The sequence below is a fragment of the Mustela lutreola genome, chromosome 1, assembly GCF_030435805.1.
Source record: "Mustela lutreola isolate mMusLut2 chromosome 1, mMusLut2.pri, whole genome shotgun sequence".
NCBI lineage: Eukaryota > Metazoa > Chordata > Mammalia > Carnivora > Mustelidae > Mustela > Mustela lutreola.
Window position 1 is genome coordinate 122775051 of NC_081290.1, and position 13517 is coordinate 122788567.

The 13517-nt window shown below is 42.0% G+C and overlaps 1 protein-coding gene across 4 annotated transcripts in view; it reads right to left on the reverse strand.

Moving 5' to 3' along the window:
• Positions 1-3225: 3225 nt before the first annotated feature.
• Positions 3226-13517, reverse strand: part of CDS1 (CDP-diacylglycerol synthase 1) — a 67069-nt gene continuing 56777 nt past the window's right edge. For all 4 annotated transcript variants that reach the window (XM_059173463.1, XM_059173470.1, XM_059173465.1 and 1 more), the window contains 3 exons: positions 12517-12636; positions 10399-10502; positions 3226-6054 (listed from right to left, as the gene is read on the reverse strand). In XM_059173463.1, coding sequence (XP_059029446.1) covers positions 5925-6054; positions 10399-10502; positions 12517-12636 — 354 coding nt within the window. In that variant the 3' untranslated portion in view covers positions 3226-5924. The remainder of the gene's footprint in view (positions 6055-10398; positions 10503-12516; positions 12637-13517) is intronic.

A 13517-nucleotide genomic window follows, 5' to 3' on the forward strand; every position in this document is an offset into this window, starting at 1 on the left:
GTCGCACCCAAGGCAGGGAGGAGGGGGCTTTTAAGGGGTCTCGGAGGAAGCTCAGGGGTCTTTTGGAAGTTTCCCTTATTTGGATATCCCGCCTGCTCATCGGGATCCCATTGGTCCACAGGAGCCCGGGGCGGGGGTCTCAGATTCCTGCTTGGGCCTTTGTTCTCCTGTCTGAGCTCAGGTCTTGTGGCGGGAACTTTCGCCATCTTTGGTAGCCCCCTTCCTGCCAGCCCAACACATATGACCCCGCAATTCCACCTTTAGAAATCCAAGAGAAATGGAGACATAACCACACGAAGACATGTCTGCAAATATTCATAGAAACATTTTTCTTAAGAACCCCAAATTGGAAACAACCCAAATGCCAGTCAACCGGTAAGTAGGCCAGTACCATATGGTATTCATAAAAAGGAATGAAGTACTGATACATAAAAAAATATTATGCCAGATGCAAAATGCTACATATTGTATGATTCCTTTTATAGGTGACGTCCAGAAAAAGCAAATTTCTAGAGACAGAAAGCAGGGCAGTGGTTGCCGAAGCCTGGGGGTTGGAGCAGGGGGTTAGGTGCAAACGAGCACCAGGGAACTTAGTGGGGTGATGGAAACAGTGTTAACCTGGATGTGGTGATGCTTGCACAGGGTTACAGAGTGTAAACTGTATCTTGATGAAGCTGTTGAAAAACAAACAGAATTCCTGATGATTCACTTATGTCTGTCTTAGCTATTCTGGCTAAAACCTTTGGGTTCCTTTTCCTCATAAGTTTTTGAGATTAAAACTGATCAAAACTATGCTTACTAGATTACTCAAAAATGTTCTCGAACTTCTCACTCTTTTAGGTCCTGTCTGAAGTCTGTTGTCGTATGTTCTTGAACAGAATACCACTGGGTCTAGTGAACTCAAGCTGGGCACACAGTGGGGAAAGGGGGGTCTGAGAACTCATGCCCTGGAACAGTAAGGTTGTGCTCTAAGTCTGATGGCAGTTGGAGATCTCTGTTTCTCGCTGAGAGGACAGGTTTGGGTGGACCATCCCTCAGTGATTTTCACTATCTGGGCAACAAGGCTTTTGCTCTACCCACCCATGTCCCTTGTACACATGAGAGAAGCAGGCTGCATTTTTTGCAGCTCCTTTTAGAAACTCACCTGCTATTATCAAATACCATTCCATTCATCAACCCTTACTAAATGACTCTCGATGTTATCTAATGATTCAAGAACGTTCTCCCCTTCCGCACAGGAAAAGAAAGACAAATGGCATTGAGTGAGGTAGGACAGGTTTCTGTTTGGGTTCATTTGTCTAGACCTGCTTTTTATTTGCAGCCACAACATACAGATTCCCAAATACAGCCCCTCCTTAAGGAGTGACTTTTACACTTCGTCAAGTTTCCGGAGCAGATGGAGAGAGCTGGCGGCACACTGTCCGTGCGGCAGGCAGATCCTGCAGGGAGACTAGAACGGTGGTCTCCCCTTTCCCCTGAAAGACCCGCGGATCCCCTTACCCAAGAATTCAACACTGCCACAGGATGCAAACAGCAAGAGGTTCTTTATTGTTACGCAGGCGCCTGCGGGTGGTCAGCAGCTCCTGCTAGCTGAGCACACCTGGCTGGGGTGGTGCAGGATTTTTATAGACAGGTACAAACAAGTCCCGGATGGGACTGGGCCGATTGGCTGACAATTTGAACATTTGAAAAAAGGCATACTTGGTGTTAGCGGATTGGCTTTGGAAGACCCCCTCGCGCGAAGAGAAAGGCGGGAAGGGGAAACAAAGAGGGGAAGTTTGATCTTATTACTCAGCAGAAAGACATCCTGTCTACGTGACTATGCAGCCCCCTGTCTACGTGACCTACGTGACCATGCAGCCCCCTTGCCTATGTGACCATGCCTCGGCTATTAGGAGAAGGTATCTTGTTCAAACAGGAGACAAGTGTCATGCCCTAAAAGCCAAGCGGTTACAGAAAGGCAAAAGAGCAGTTACATTGAATTCAACCCTGGGGGAAGGGTCTTTTCACTGCAAGGGGAGGAGGGGTACTCTTACACAACAAAAGAGCAGTTAATTAGTTAACGACGGGGGGGGGGGTGGTCTTTCACCCCCTCCGCTTTATACATTTGTCACTGTTCCAGTTGACATCTACCTCACAGGGTATTCACGTCTGTCTCCGTGACTAGGCGGACACAGACAGTTCTTATTCTTGGGGCTGCGACAAAGCCCTGCGCGGGATAGCTGGGAAATGCCGCAGGTTTGCTGGAGCCAGCAGACGGGCTGTCTACTGATCCAGGAACTCCTGATGTTAACCCCGCCTAAATCCTAAGTGGCCAAATGTGGTTTTCTTTTTGTTCCATTCTAGCAGATTGTCCCTTCGCACCGGATCTGGACAAGAGGAGCAGCAGAAGGGGTGAAGAGAGGACACTAAGGATACAGATCAGCTCCTTATGCAGGACACAAATCATGGTCCTTTCCTATGAACTTTTATTTACCTAATCTCTAACCCTAAGAACTAGGAATAATGACGTCCATTTTAGGGTCATGCAAATGAAAACCAGGATGGGTGGGGAAGGGCTGTCCAACGAAGACAAGTAGAAATGTGCACAATTGGGTCTTCAGACTCTAAACTTGTTCATCCATTCAGAAGCTCAAAGGCCTCAGGGGTGCTGGCATGGAGCCAAACACTGGGGACACAATGGCTGATCAAAACCACTGCCACAGGGGTGCCTGGGTGGCTCAGTCGTTAGGTGTCTGCTTTCAGCTCAGGTCATGATCCCAGTGTCCTGGGATCGAGCCCCATGTCTGGCTCCCTGCTCAGCGGGAAGTCTGCTTCTCCCTCTCACTCCCCTGTTTGTGTTCCCTCTCTCACTGTGTCTCTATCAAATAAGTAATAAAAATAAATAAAATAAAAATAAATAAAAATAAAAACCTGCTGCCGTTCAGCAGCCATATAGCTTAAAGCTTTAGGGGACCAGACTGGAGAGTCACAAAAGTCAATACGTCCTTAGAAGCCGTGGAAAACATAAAAATTGAGTACTCTTTCTATTACGAGGATATCACCTTTCCACACACACGTTTCCTCATAACAGACGTACGGATCCCAGCCCTGAAGGTGTCCCTGGAAACGCTGGCAATGGGATACAGATAAGACGCAATGCTTACATAGCTGTGGTCAGTTTGTAAACGCTGGCTGAATGAATGAATGATTCTCTAGTGAGAAAATGGCACAACAGAGTCAAAATATGATTTGTTTCAATTTTATTTTCCTAGCTCAGTTTTCGTAAAAGATTCAGAGAACTGGACACAAATCATAAGCTATCTTCCACCCATATACAGTATATGTCCACTTTCTACTTTTTCCTTTTGCACTGAATGAGGTGATACTGTCTTTGTTCAAACCCAAGTCCGGGGGAAGAGAGATGATAAACGAAACAAAAGCGGGGGAGGGGTGGTAGGTGTGGTCTTTTTATTCACAGACAGTAAATGTGTATGTATCACCACAGGGGAAAAGCACTGAGGAAACATTTGCATCCCACATATTCAAAAGTCAAGCAATTAGTACAAGTACAGTCCCTCCAAAAATAGCAAATTTGGAACAAGTAGCCATTACTGTGAAGGAAGTTCCCAGCCTTTTACTTTCACCCCATTCCCACACTGGAATTGAAGCTCTCTTCACAGCACGAATATAAAAATGATTAAAGTCAGGGTTTTATGGCAATCTTTTGCTAAAATATATTCTATTTTAATATACATGCTATAAAAGTACACTAAAAAGGTCAATCGTTAGAGCTCTGTTAAAATTAAGAATTTACTTTTTTATATATAGAATAATGTACACCCAACTCTAAAAGTATATTTGATGAAAGCTATTATTACTGTGACCCCCAAATATTTCTAGCTTCATATTTTGTTTATAATAAGATTGATTTTATAATACGTGTATTCAGTAATGCTCTCTTATAATTCTGCATTGCAGTGCCTCACCAATCACTTTAAGGAAAAATGCAGAGGGAACCACATATCTCCAAGAAGTTCTTATTGTGCATATCACCAAGTTTTCAATGTAAGTTCCTGTGGCAAATTTTTCATCGTATTTTTTAACCTCTGCTAATCTAAATTCTTTTACGATCAGCATCTGGAGCTTTTAATGAGGCAAATATAAATGAGAGATGCTGAAAATCAAACCTGCAGGTAGCCTGACTCGAAAAGGAATCATTCCCTTCTGTAATAACATTTCCAGTGCCAATTCTAGGTTTTTACGGGACGGTCTTAAATAATGCTGACTGAACACATCCCGTGCAGGCGAACTGACTGCGTGCGTGCCAAACCGAGAACTCAGATCCCCGGTACAGAGTGTAACTAGATCTCCTGCAGGCCTGTAGTGCACAGAAGAAGCTGCCAGTTACCGACTCACATCCACGGATCCTGGGCAGATCCATCATCTCTTATTCCAGGTACCGGAGGAGAACGGAAATAGAAAATAACTGAAATCTGTTTCTGATTTAAACAAAAATATTACTCTTTTCATTAGCAAAACAGTCTTGAAAATCTCTTTTTCTCCCCTCTGAACAGTACGCCACAGAGCACGAGGCCACGTCTGGAAGGCTCTGTGCCCCACCCCGATCCGTGCTCTACAGCAAATACGGTCGCGGAGCGCACACAGCAACCGCAGCTTATTCACAGTCACTGATGAGAATACACTTCTCATCTGGTTACAGTGTCCAGTCCCACAGAGGAAAGGTTTGGCATTCGTGTGCTTTTGGTTCTTGATGAGAATCACTTCTGCTTGATTTTCATTCTTGGAAGAAAAAAATCATCAGCTGATGTCCTCAGATTTCATGATGTACAAGAGGAAGGGAGCGAAGATGAGCTGTTAGCAGGGAGTGGGCCTGGGCTTGAGTCTGCGGGCTGATCTTCCTCCTCGCCAGGTGAGTGTCCCGAGGGCTGCCCACCCAGGGTGCCAGCAGGGAGGCTCCCCAGGACATAGGCCTGCAGAGCCCCGGCTGGGGACAGGCCCCTCCAGCTCTGCGTCAGCCACCACCCCAGCTCACTACCCCCTACACTGATCTTACGGGCTTGGAGGCTGTAGAACTGATGGACACCAGTTCACTGGGAAACAAAGAAAAGCAGAGGATTCGACCAAGAGGCGGCCGGGGGCCTTCATCTCCATCCTCGACCTTCTGAGCTGTGATCGGCTGTGGAGAGAATCTGTGAAAGATGCCTAAATCATGTAAATCATGTCCTTCAGAGCAGATTTCTCCTTTGTTTTTCTTGAACACTTTTTTTTTTTTTTTTTTTTTGCAACTGTCATGTTTTTCCAAATGATTTTATCAGGAGTCGAGTTTGGTATCTGCTCTTTTTGAACCTATCTAAAAATGGCATGTTTTCCCCTGGCAAATGATTACTTATTTCTTTGAAAAACGGACAAGATTTTTTTTCTTTTTTGGATCCAACTCAGCCCTTCAGAAAGGACTTCAGACTGAGAGGAGGAAGTGCAGGAGAACTAACTTCCTATTGTGCCTTACACAAAACATTTTGTTAAAATTAAGAGTAGCTCCAAGTACAAAAGTAAATATTTGTGCAAAGGGCACAATGCCAGATGCAATCTTAAGACATCCTCAATTTACTCTTTTTCCCTTTGAATCTTTAAAACACAAGTCTTTTACATTATGAAACCTAGCAAGTTGGGGAAGGAAGTTAACATCAGAAAATACACTTTAGAAAAAGTACAGGATTTTTTTGCTGATAATTTGCTACTTATTTCATAACTTAGATCAAGTAAGTGTTAAATATTCACAGTAATTTCGAGAAAAGACATTCGTGTCATAAAACTTCAATCTATTGCATTTTCAACAAGTTTTCTGTGCAATTTCAAAATTTCATCGGTCAGTGCTTTCCTGTAGAACTCCTTATGGTTAGTCCTTCCCTTTGTGGATCCAGCTATACCTTCAAGGTGGGCTGTAGAATTCCTTTCTCAATCAGATGAGTCTTCAGGGTTTTATATATATTTAACTGCTGTTCCGGTTGAAGCACCAACAACTGCTGTAGCACTTTGCTGGGATTCGGACCCCTGATAATAAAGCAGAAAAGGCCAAGTTCGTGTTATTTTGAGAGACCTAAAGGAAGCATATACCTTCAACTGAAAATAAATCATGCACGTAAGTGCAGAGTAACCACCTTTACTGATCAAGCTCGCTTTAGTGCCCAATGTCAGTGTCTGGGGGAGAAAAAGCCCCAGAGATATTTGGCACCGAGAGGCATACAGTAGATTTGGGAAGAATGCACAAACACAAAATGCCCGAACAGCATTAGGCAATCTAGGGGGTGCAGATCTAAGTTCTACAAAACATCTCAAAAGAGCAACCTGAGTTAGAGGTGGGGACAGGGAACGAATCCAAACTGGTCAAGACAAGGACCACCCACCCTTTAAGGAAGGAAGCGAAATCCCAGTGGATATAAGCTATAGAGGACATGAAAATATACCTTCAAGTTTTAGCTTCAGAGAAACCTCAGTAAGTGCCCCTAGGGTATTATGAATGTTCTGGAGACAGGACACAAAGGTGCAGACCTGGCACTGAAGCCCCTACCCGGGATCTACAGTAGATGCACACGCTTTGTCAAAAGAAAGTCTTCAGTGAACCCCAATATAGGAAACAAAAGTGGGTTTTTTCTAGTTGAAAGGAGGACAAAGAGGTGGATAGCCTGCCCTCCTCAGCCACCTGACAGCAGTTCCAGCGGAGGGGAAGTGAGCCCGGGGAGAACCGAGGCAACAACAAGGCAGTGGTACAGCATGCTCACCCTTCTCTCCGGGGAACATCTCCTCCAACAGCCCTCCCCCTCCCCTACCTCCCCAACCCAGCCCTCTTCTTCCCACCCTTCCATGTTGCACTTGAATCAGAAAAGGTCTTAAACAGGACTGTCTCTCTTTCCCTGCTCTGACACTCATATAGTCAGGGGTTAGTAACTTCCCCCACCCCCGACTCTGGAACTCAACTCATTTACACCTGTGTGATATTCTACAGTGCTATTTTGTCAAATTCAGAATGAACAGAATTCCGATATCAATATATATGTATTGTTCTCTGCAATTTCTATAGTCCATCTGAATATGAAAAACAGATTATGGTTCACTTCTTGGAAAGAGACATTAGTAAAATCCAATGGAAAACAGCAAGACATAAATGATATATGGAGAAGGGCACCGAATTCTGAGAAGGATGTTTACACAGATAACTAAATTTTTTAGAACTGTTCAGTTCAAATGGAATTCTAGGAAACAGAAAACCCAGTAACAAGGAAATGTCTGCTATTTAGGGATATCCCAACAAAAGTCTTTGATTAAACCAACCACACCAGAGCACAGATCATCCATCCCCTGGGTCACCTTTGTGCACAAGGTTCAGCTCCACATCTGCCAGAAGTGCGCCAGATGTCTCTCACCACCACTATCTACTCAAGTCAGGGCACAACTTGTCTTTGCTGAATGAAAAGATTCAGCAACTTCATAACAAACCCAGAGTAAGGACCCACAGAGGAAAGGAAGAGTATTGTAGCAAGTTCAGCTAAATACAAAATTATGTCAGCAGGTGCTCCCAGCAAGACGCACCCTGGCACTAGCCCTGTATTTCTATTAGTCTAAATATTTGCTTTCAAATGGTAGACAATGTGGCTCAGCATGACTTTTCTCTACTGAGAGAAGAGGTTAAAAAAAAAAAAAAAAAGTGATTTAATGCCCAGAAGCTGCCACCATCTGAAAGCAGAGTCCAAAGGATTCATTAATTACTAATACTCTGATATATCAGGAACTACCATATAAATGGATTAAACACTCCAATTAAAACAATAAAAGTTAGGGACACCTGGGTGGCCCAGATGGGTAAGCATCTGTCTGCCTTTGGTTCAGGTCATGATCTCAGGGTCCTGCGATCTGAGGTCATGATCTCATCGGGCTCCCTGTTCAGTGGGGAATCTGCTTCTCCCTCGGCCTCTGCCACTCCCCCCACTCATGTGCGCACACATGCATGCCCTCTCTCTCTTGCATGCGTGTGCGCTCTATCTCAAATAAATAAAATCTTAAAAAAGAGAAAAATGTTGTCCTCTGGGTTATTAAAAAAAAAAAAAAAAAAAACTAAGATCAAGCTATATGCCTGTTAGAAGAGAAACAAGCTTTAAATAAGGATAAAGAAATGCTAAAAATAAAAGGATTGACAAGCACTATACAAATACTAACCAAAAGAAGGCTGATGCCATTATTCTAATATCCAACCAAATAAGCTTTAAGCAAACAGTATATAAAGATGGACATTACAGATCAATATTAGGAGTGGTTCAACAGGGGGATAGGACAGTCCTGAATGTGTATATACCTAAAGCCACCACAAAATACATAAAGCAAAAACTGTCAGACTAGGAATAAGTAAATTGACAATCACAGTGGGGGAGGGGCACCTGGGTGGCTCAGTCAGCTGAGCATCCTGATTTCAGCTCCGGTCATGATCTCAGGGTCATGGGGTCGGGCCTGAGTTGGGCTCCATGCTGGCTGTGGAGCCTGCCTGGGATTCTCCCTCTCCCTCTGCCCTCCCTGTTTGGGCTCTCTCACTCTAAAATAAATAGATAAATGTTTAAAAAGAAATAAACAATCACAGTGGGATATTTTGACGAAGCTCTCTTCCTGAAAAGATGAAAAATGGAAACAAACAAACAATGAGTACAGAAGATGTAGCTAACACTCACAGCCCTACATCCCCACAATGCAGATGCACATGTGCTCCACAGGCACACAGACACGTACTAAACAGACAAGAATACTGGACACAAAACAAGTTTCTATAAACAGAAACTGAAATAATAAAGAGTATGATTTCTGACCATGTACAATGAAGGCAAAAGTCAATAAAGGAAGGAGAATGAGGAAATCCATTTGTTTGGAAAGCCATCAACACACATCTAAATAACCCACATGCCAAAGCAGGTATCATACTGGAAACCAGGAAGTACTTGTAACTGAGAATGAAAACGCAAACATAACATGTAAGGTGAGAGTAAAGCAGTACTTAAGAGGGAATTTATAGTCTTGGATGAACATTTCAGACAAGAAGGCTGAAAATCAATAAACTAAGCTTTATCTCAAGAAGCTCAAAAAGCAACAGCAAGTTGTGTCTTAGAAAGATGAAGGAATGAAAGACGCAGGCAGACATCAATGAAACATGAAGTTAACAAAGCCAGAATCTGATTCTTTGAAAGGATTAACGAAATAAACTCCTAACAAACTGCTCAAGAAAAATAAAAATTAATATAAAATTCCAACATTGCCCTGGGTATATTTTTAAAACATGTGTTTAGGGATCTATAAATATGCATTTCTAAATACTCTCTGAAGGAAATACATGTTTTCTGTGGTCAGCCACTCTGCAGAGACCATGGAGAATGAAGTTAATATGTGCTTGCTGTGGTTTGTTTTCACACCACAAACTAGCATTTTAGGGCAGATCCCAAACCTTATGGGTTTTTTTAAATTTTTACTCTTTGAAGATTTTATTTATTTATTTGACAGACAGAGATCACAAGTAGGCAGAGAGGCCGGCAGAGAGAGAGGGGGAAGCAGGCTCCCTGCTGAGCAGAGAGCCCGATGTGGGGCTCGATCCCAGGACCCCGAGATCATGACCTGAGCTGAAGGCAGAAGCTTTAACCCACTGAGCCACCCAGGCGCCCCCAAGCCTTATGGTTTAATAACAAGAATAAACCACCCTATACAAAAAAGCAACACCCCTCCATTCACCCCACTTCTCCATACACTCCCCCACTCCACTCTCCACCCCCCCTACAACCATAATCCCCTGGCCTGCTTTATTTTTCTCCATGGCACTTAACCACCAGCTAACAAACTAGATTTGCTTTTTGTCCTTTACTGCCCCTTCTCTCTCCAGCTCCCCAATAAGAAAATAAGCTCTGAGGGCAGGGACTTTGTTTTGTTCTTTGCTATATCCATGCCTGGAACATTCCCCAACACTTCACAGGCACTCAAGCAATAGCTGGTGGACTGGATGAATTATTATGCCCTCCTCCTTTTTACTTAGTATTCACTACCATTGTATACCACAGAAAATAAGAAATCTGATGAGTCAATTCAGTACCACCCACATTACCTAGATTTTACCTTGGTTCTATTGAATACCATGATATATACTATTACTCAAGTTATGCAAATGTGTGCAAAAATAATTATAATTTAATCATTTCTTCTTAATCATACTTCTCAGGGCTACAATGTGATGCAAACTCCAGGGGCTGCCATTCCCTTTTTATATTATAAATTACCACTGACAGAAAAAGTAATTCGTTCAAACTAATGCCTATGGAAATGAGAACTCAAAGAAATCATCTTAATAAAACATTTTAAAAAATCTAAAAGTACCTTATAAAACTTGTGATGTACACGTGCACAAAAGTTGCCATCAAATACTGACAATCAAATCTGTCCATTATCCCGCCATGTCCAGGAATGGTGTTTGCAAAATCCTTCAGAAACAAACAAACATATGAGCAAATTTTCAAAAAATCACCCGCTATAAAACTTCTACCTGTAAATGTCTGTTGGCACCAGGGGCCTGAAGAAAAATACTACTGGATTTCCTCACTAAAGGCAGACTTACTAGAGCACATCTCACAAGTTAAAACCACGTCTTTCAAATATGTACCCACATTCAAATGACTCGCGAATTGACTAAAAGCAGTCAAGTAACACTAATTAAATATTAATTAAATCTAGTACTAACATTTTTAGTTGGTAAAGCTTTTTCTAAATCAAAAGTGCTACTGGCTATTATTAATCTGATACTGTTCTAGCTTACTTTTCTGTTTACCCAGAAATTATTTGAGTGTTGTTGACAGATGTACAACTAGTTCTAACTCATGATAATTGTAACAGTTTTACTCCGAAATAAATATTTTGCTACTATAATGTATATTCTCCTTTAAGTATTGAGGTAAAAGGAAAATCAAAATAGATCATGTGGGGCACATTAGTCCATTAAATGCCCCAAGTGAAGGAAATGGTTAGTAAGTCTCTCAAGTGATTCTCTAGACATACCCACTGTCTGGTGCTAAGGACATGGAAATGACGGAATGCTCTTCTAACGTACGCAGGCGACCTAAAAAATCTAAATGCAACAGCTATTATACCTTCATTTTGGACACTCAAAATAATCTATCATTCAAGAAGAAACCTCACATTAGAGACCACTAAAGAAAATACCATCCCAAATGTAACATTTCTTTGTTTCAAACAATTACTGAAAAATTCTTCGGTTACTTTTTTACAATGCATTTCCTTCCTTCTCCTCCCTACTCTCAGAAGCAACAAGAGAACCATAGTAACTCAATTCCACTCTGCTGTTTGCAGTCTCGACAGGACAGTCTTCATGGGCAGCTCTTGCTGGGGTTCACTGTGGGCACATGTTGTCTCCCCTAGTAGGTGGTGAGCAGCTTGAGAAGAGAGACATTTATACACTTCTGCATGCTGCATTCCACTGAACATAGTGTCTTCTCCATTTTAAGTGCTCACTGAGTGAGTTTTTTTTATTTCCCTGGCTTCCGTGGCCCTGTGTGATCCCCCAATTTCTGCAGTCTGATCGCTGCCTCTCTACCACAGTCACAGTGTTCTCACTCCCCTTCAAACAGGCTAAGCTCCACCTCTCCTTTGCACTCACTGGAACTCTCTTCCTTCGATATTTCTATAGGACTCCTTCTCTTCTCAGGCCCCTGTTCAAATGCCACCTCCTCCAGAGAGGCCTGCCCTGTTCACCCCACTTTCAATAGCCATTCTCTGACTCCCAATGGCACAAGAGCTGAGATAATAAATACATGTGACTTTCTGAGAATCCAAATGAAATGAAATATAGGGATAGTTTTATGTATCATGGAAAGAGAGCAGCAAACTGTCCCATAGTCCTAGTCGAGCCCACTGCCTGTTTTATTATTTATTATTATAACTTTATTATAAAAAAGTTTTATTAAAACCCAGTCATGGCCATTCATTGACATACTGGCCACAGGGCTTTCCATTACAATGGTGGAGTTCAGAGTTGGGTAGCTGCAATAAGATTAATAAATGATTTCTTCCTTTACAGAAAGAGTTTACTGACCCAGATCTAGTAGAATGGATGGTTATATCCAAAGGTTCTCCTGCTTGTCTCTTTAAGTGAGACTGTGACACAACACATAAACTTTGGACGACTCATAGCTGGATTTTTGGAGGAGCACTTGAAGGACCAAGATTCTGCATTTGTCCCAACACTGACACACGCCACTTCTATAAATGTGGCTGACATGACACTTTAAAATGTATTAACATGGCCTGTCCCAAATTTAACAAGAGAGAATATACTCAAATCAGCCAGGACGCATTTCTCTGAGGCTGAAACAAAGAGAATGTAAAAGTTTTTGCCCAGCGGCTTAATGTGGGAGACTAAGAGAGAACCAAATTACAACTATGTGATATTCTCTAATAATAACAAAGATTCTAAACACACACCTTGATTTTGAATGCTCTTTTGAATCCACTGGCAAAGAAGCCTCCAAAAGGGCCAATCAAAGATGCAAATGTTGAAAGAGCAATGCTGTGTATCTGGAAAGGATACAAGCTCACTGTTTCCTAAAGAGAAAATAAAGGGGGAAGGGATTTAACTGCATTAAAATTGTATTTGAGCATGCCACCTCCACTAAGAACGATGATATAAATATTAAATCAAACCATTATACCACATTTTTGGTGACTTCATAAACTCTTAGGATCACAGGAGAAAAACGTGTTGTAAGCTCTTACTCCCATCCTCTACTTAGCCAGTACTCTCCATCCCCCTCTAAGCATTCTGACAGCACCTGGCACACCAAAATCTTGCAGTTGGCAGGATCCTTTAGTTCATCTAGAAACTTCTACACCACTTGAGTTGTAGGTTTACCAAGAATCAGTTGAGTTAATTTCTGAATTTGTTTACTAGAACTGTGTAACTTTTGTATTTTATTTCACTTTAATTGTATATGACAAAATGAGGGGAAAGTTTGTCTTTTACTTTAAAAAAAAAAAAAAACCAGCAAATTGAGCATCAGCAAGACAGTCATAAGATTCAGGGAGGAGATAATAGAAATTGAGAATAATTCTCCACACAAATTATTTAGTAAATTCTTGGTTCTTGCTCAACTTTAAATAGACTGAAACTACAAACTGCAGATAGTGCAGAAATAGATAGGCTTTAGAAAGATCATTCAGAACACCAATCTCTGGACCTGTTCTCAAAGCAAAGGTCTTGTCCCAGTCAAAGACTAGTCGTATCAAAAAGTTTTATAGCAGATTACAGATGGCTTGGACACTGAAAAAAATTCTTAGATTCAATGTATTGCATTCTCGAGGAGAGAAATCATTTGTTGGTTAACCTCCTCCTCAAAAATTATGGACTTTAGGTAAAATATTTCAGATACACACAGGTACACAGCACACACATGCAGCTGTTTGATTCCTTACTTTAACCAACCACC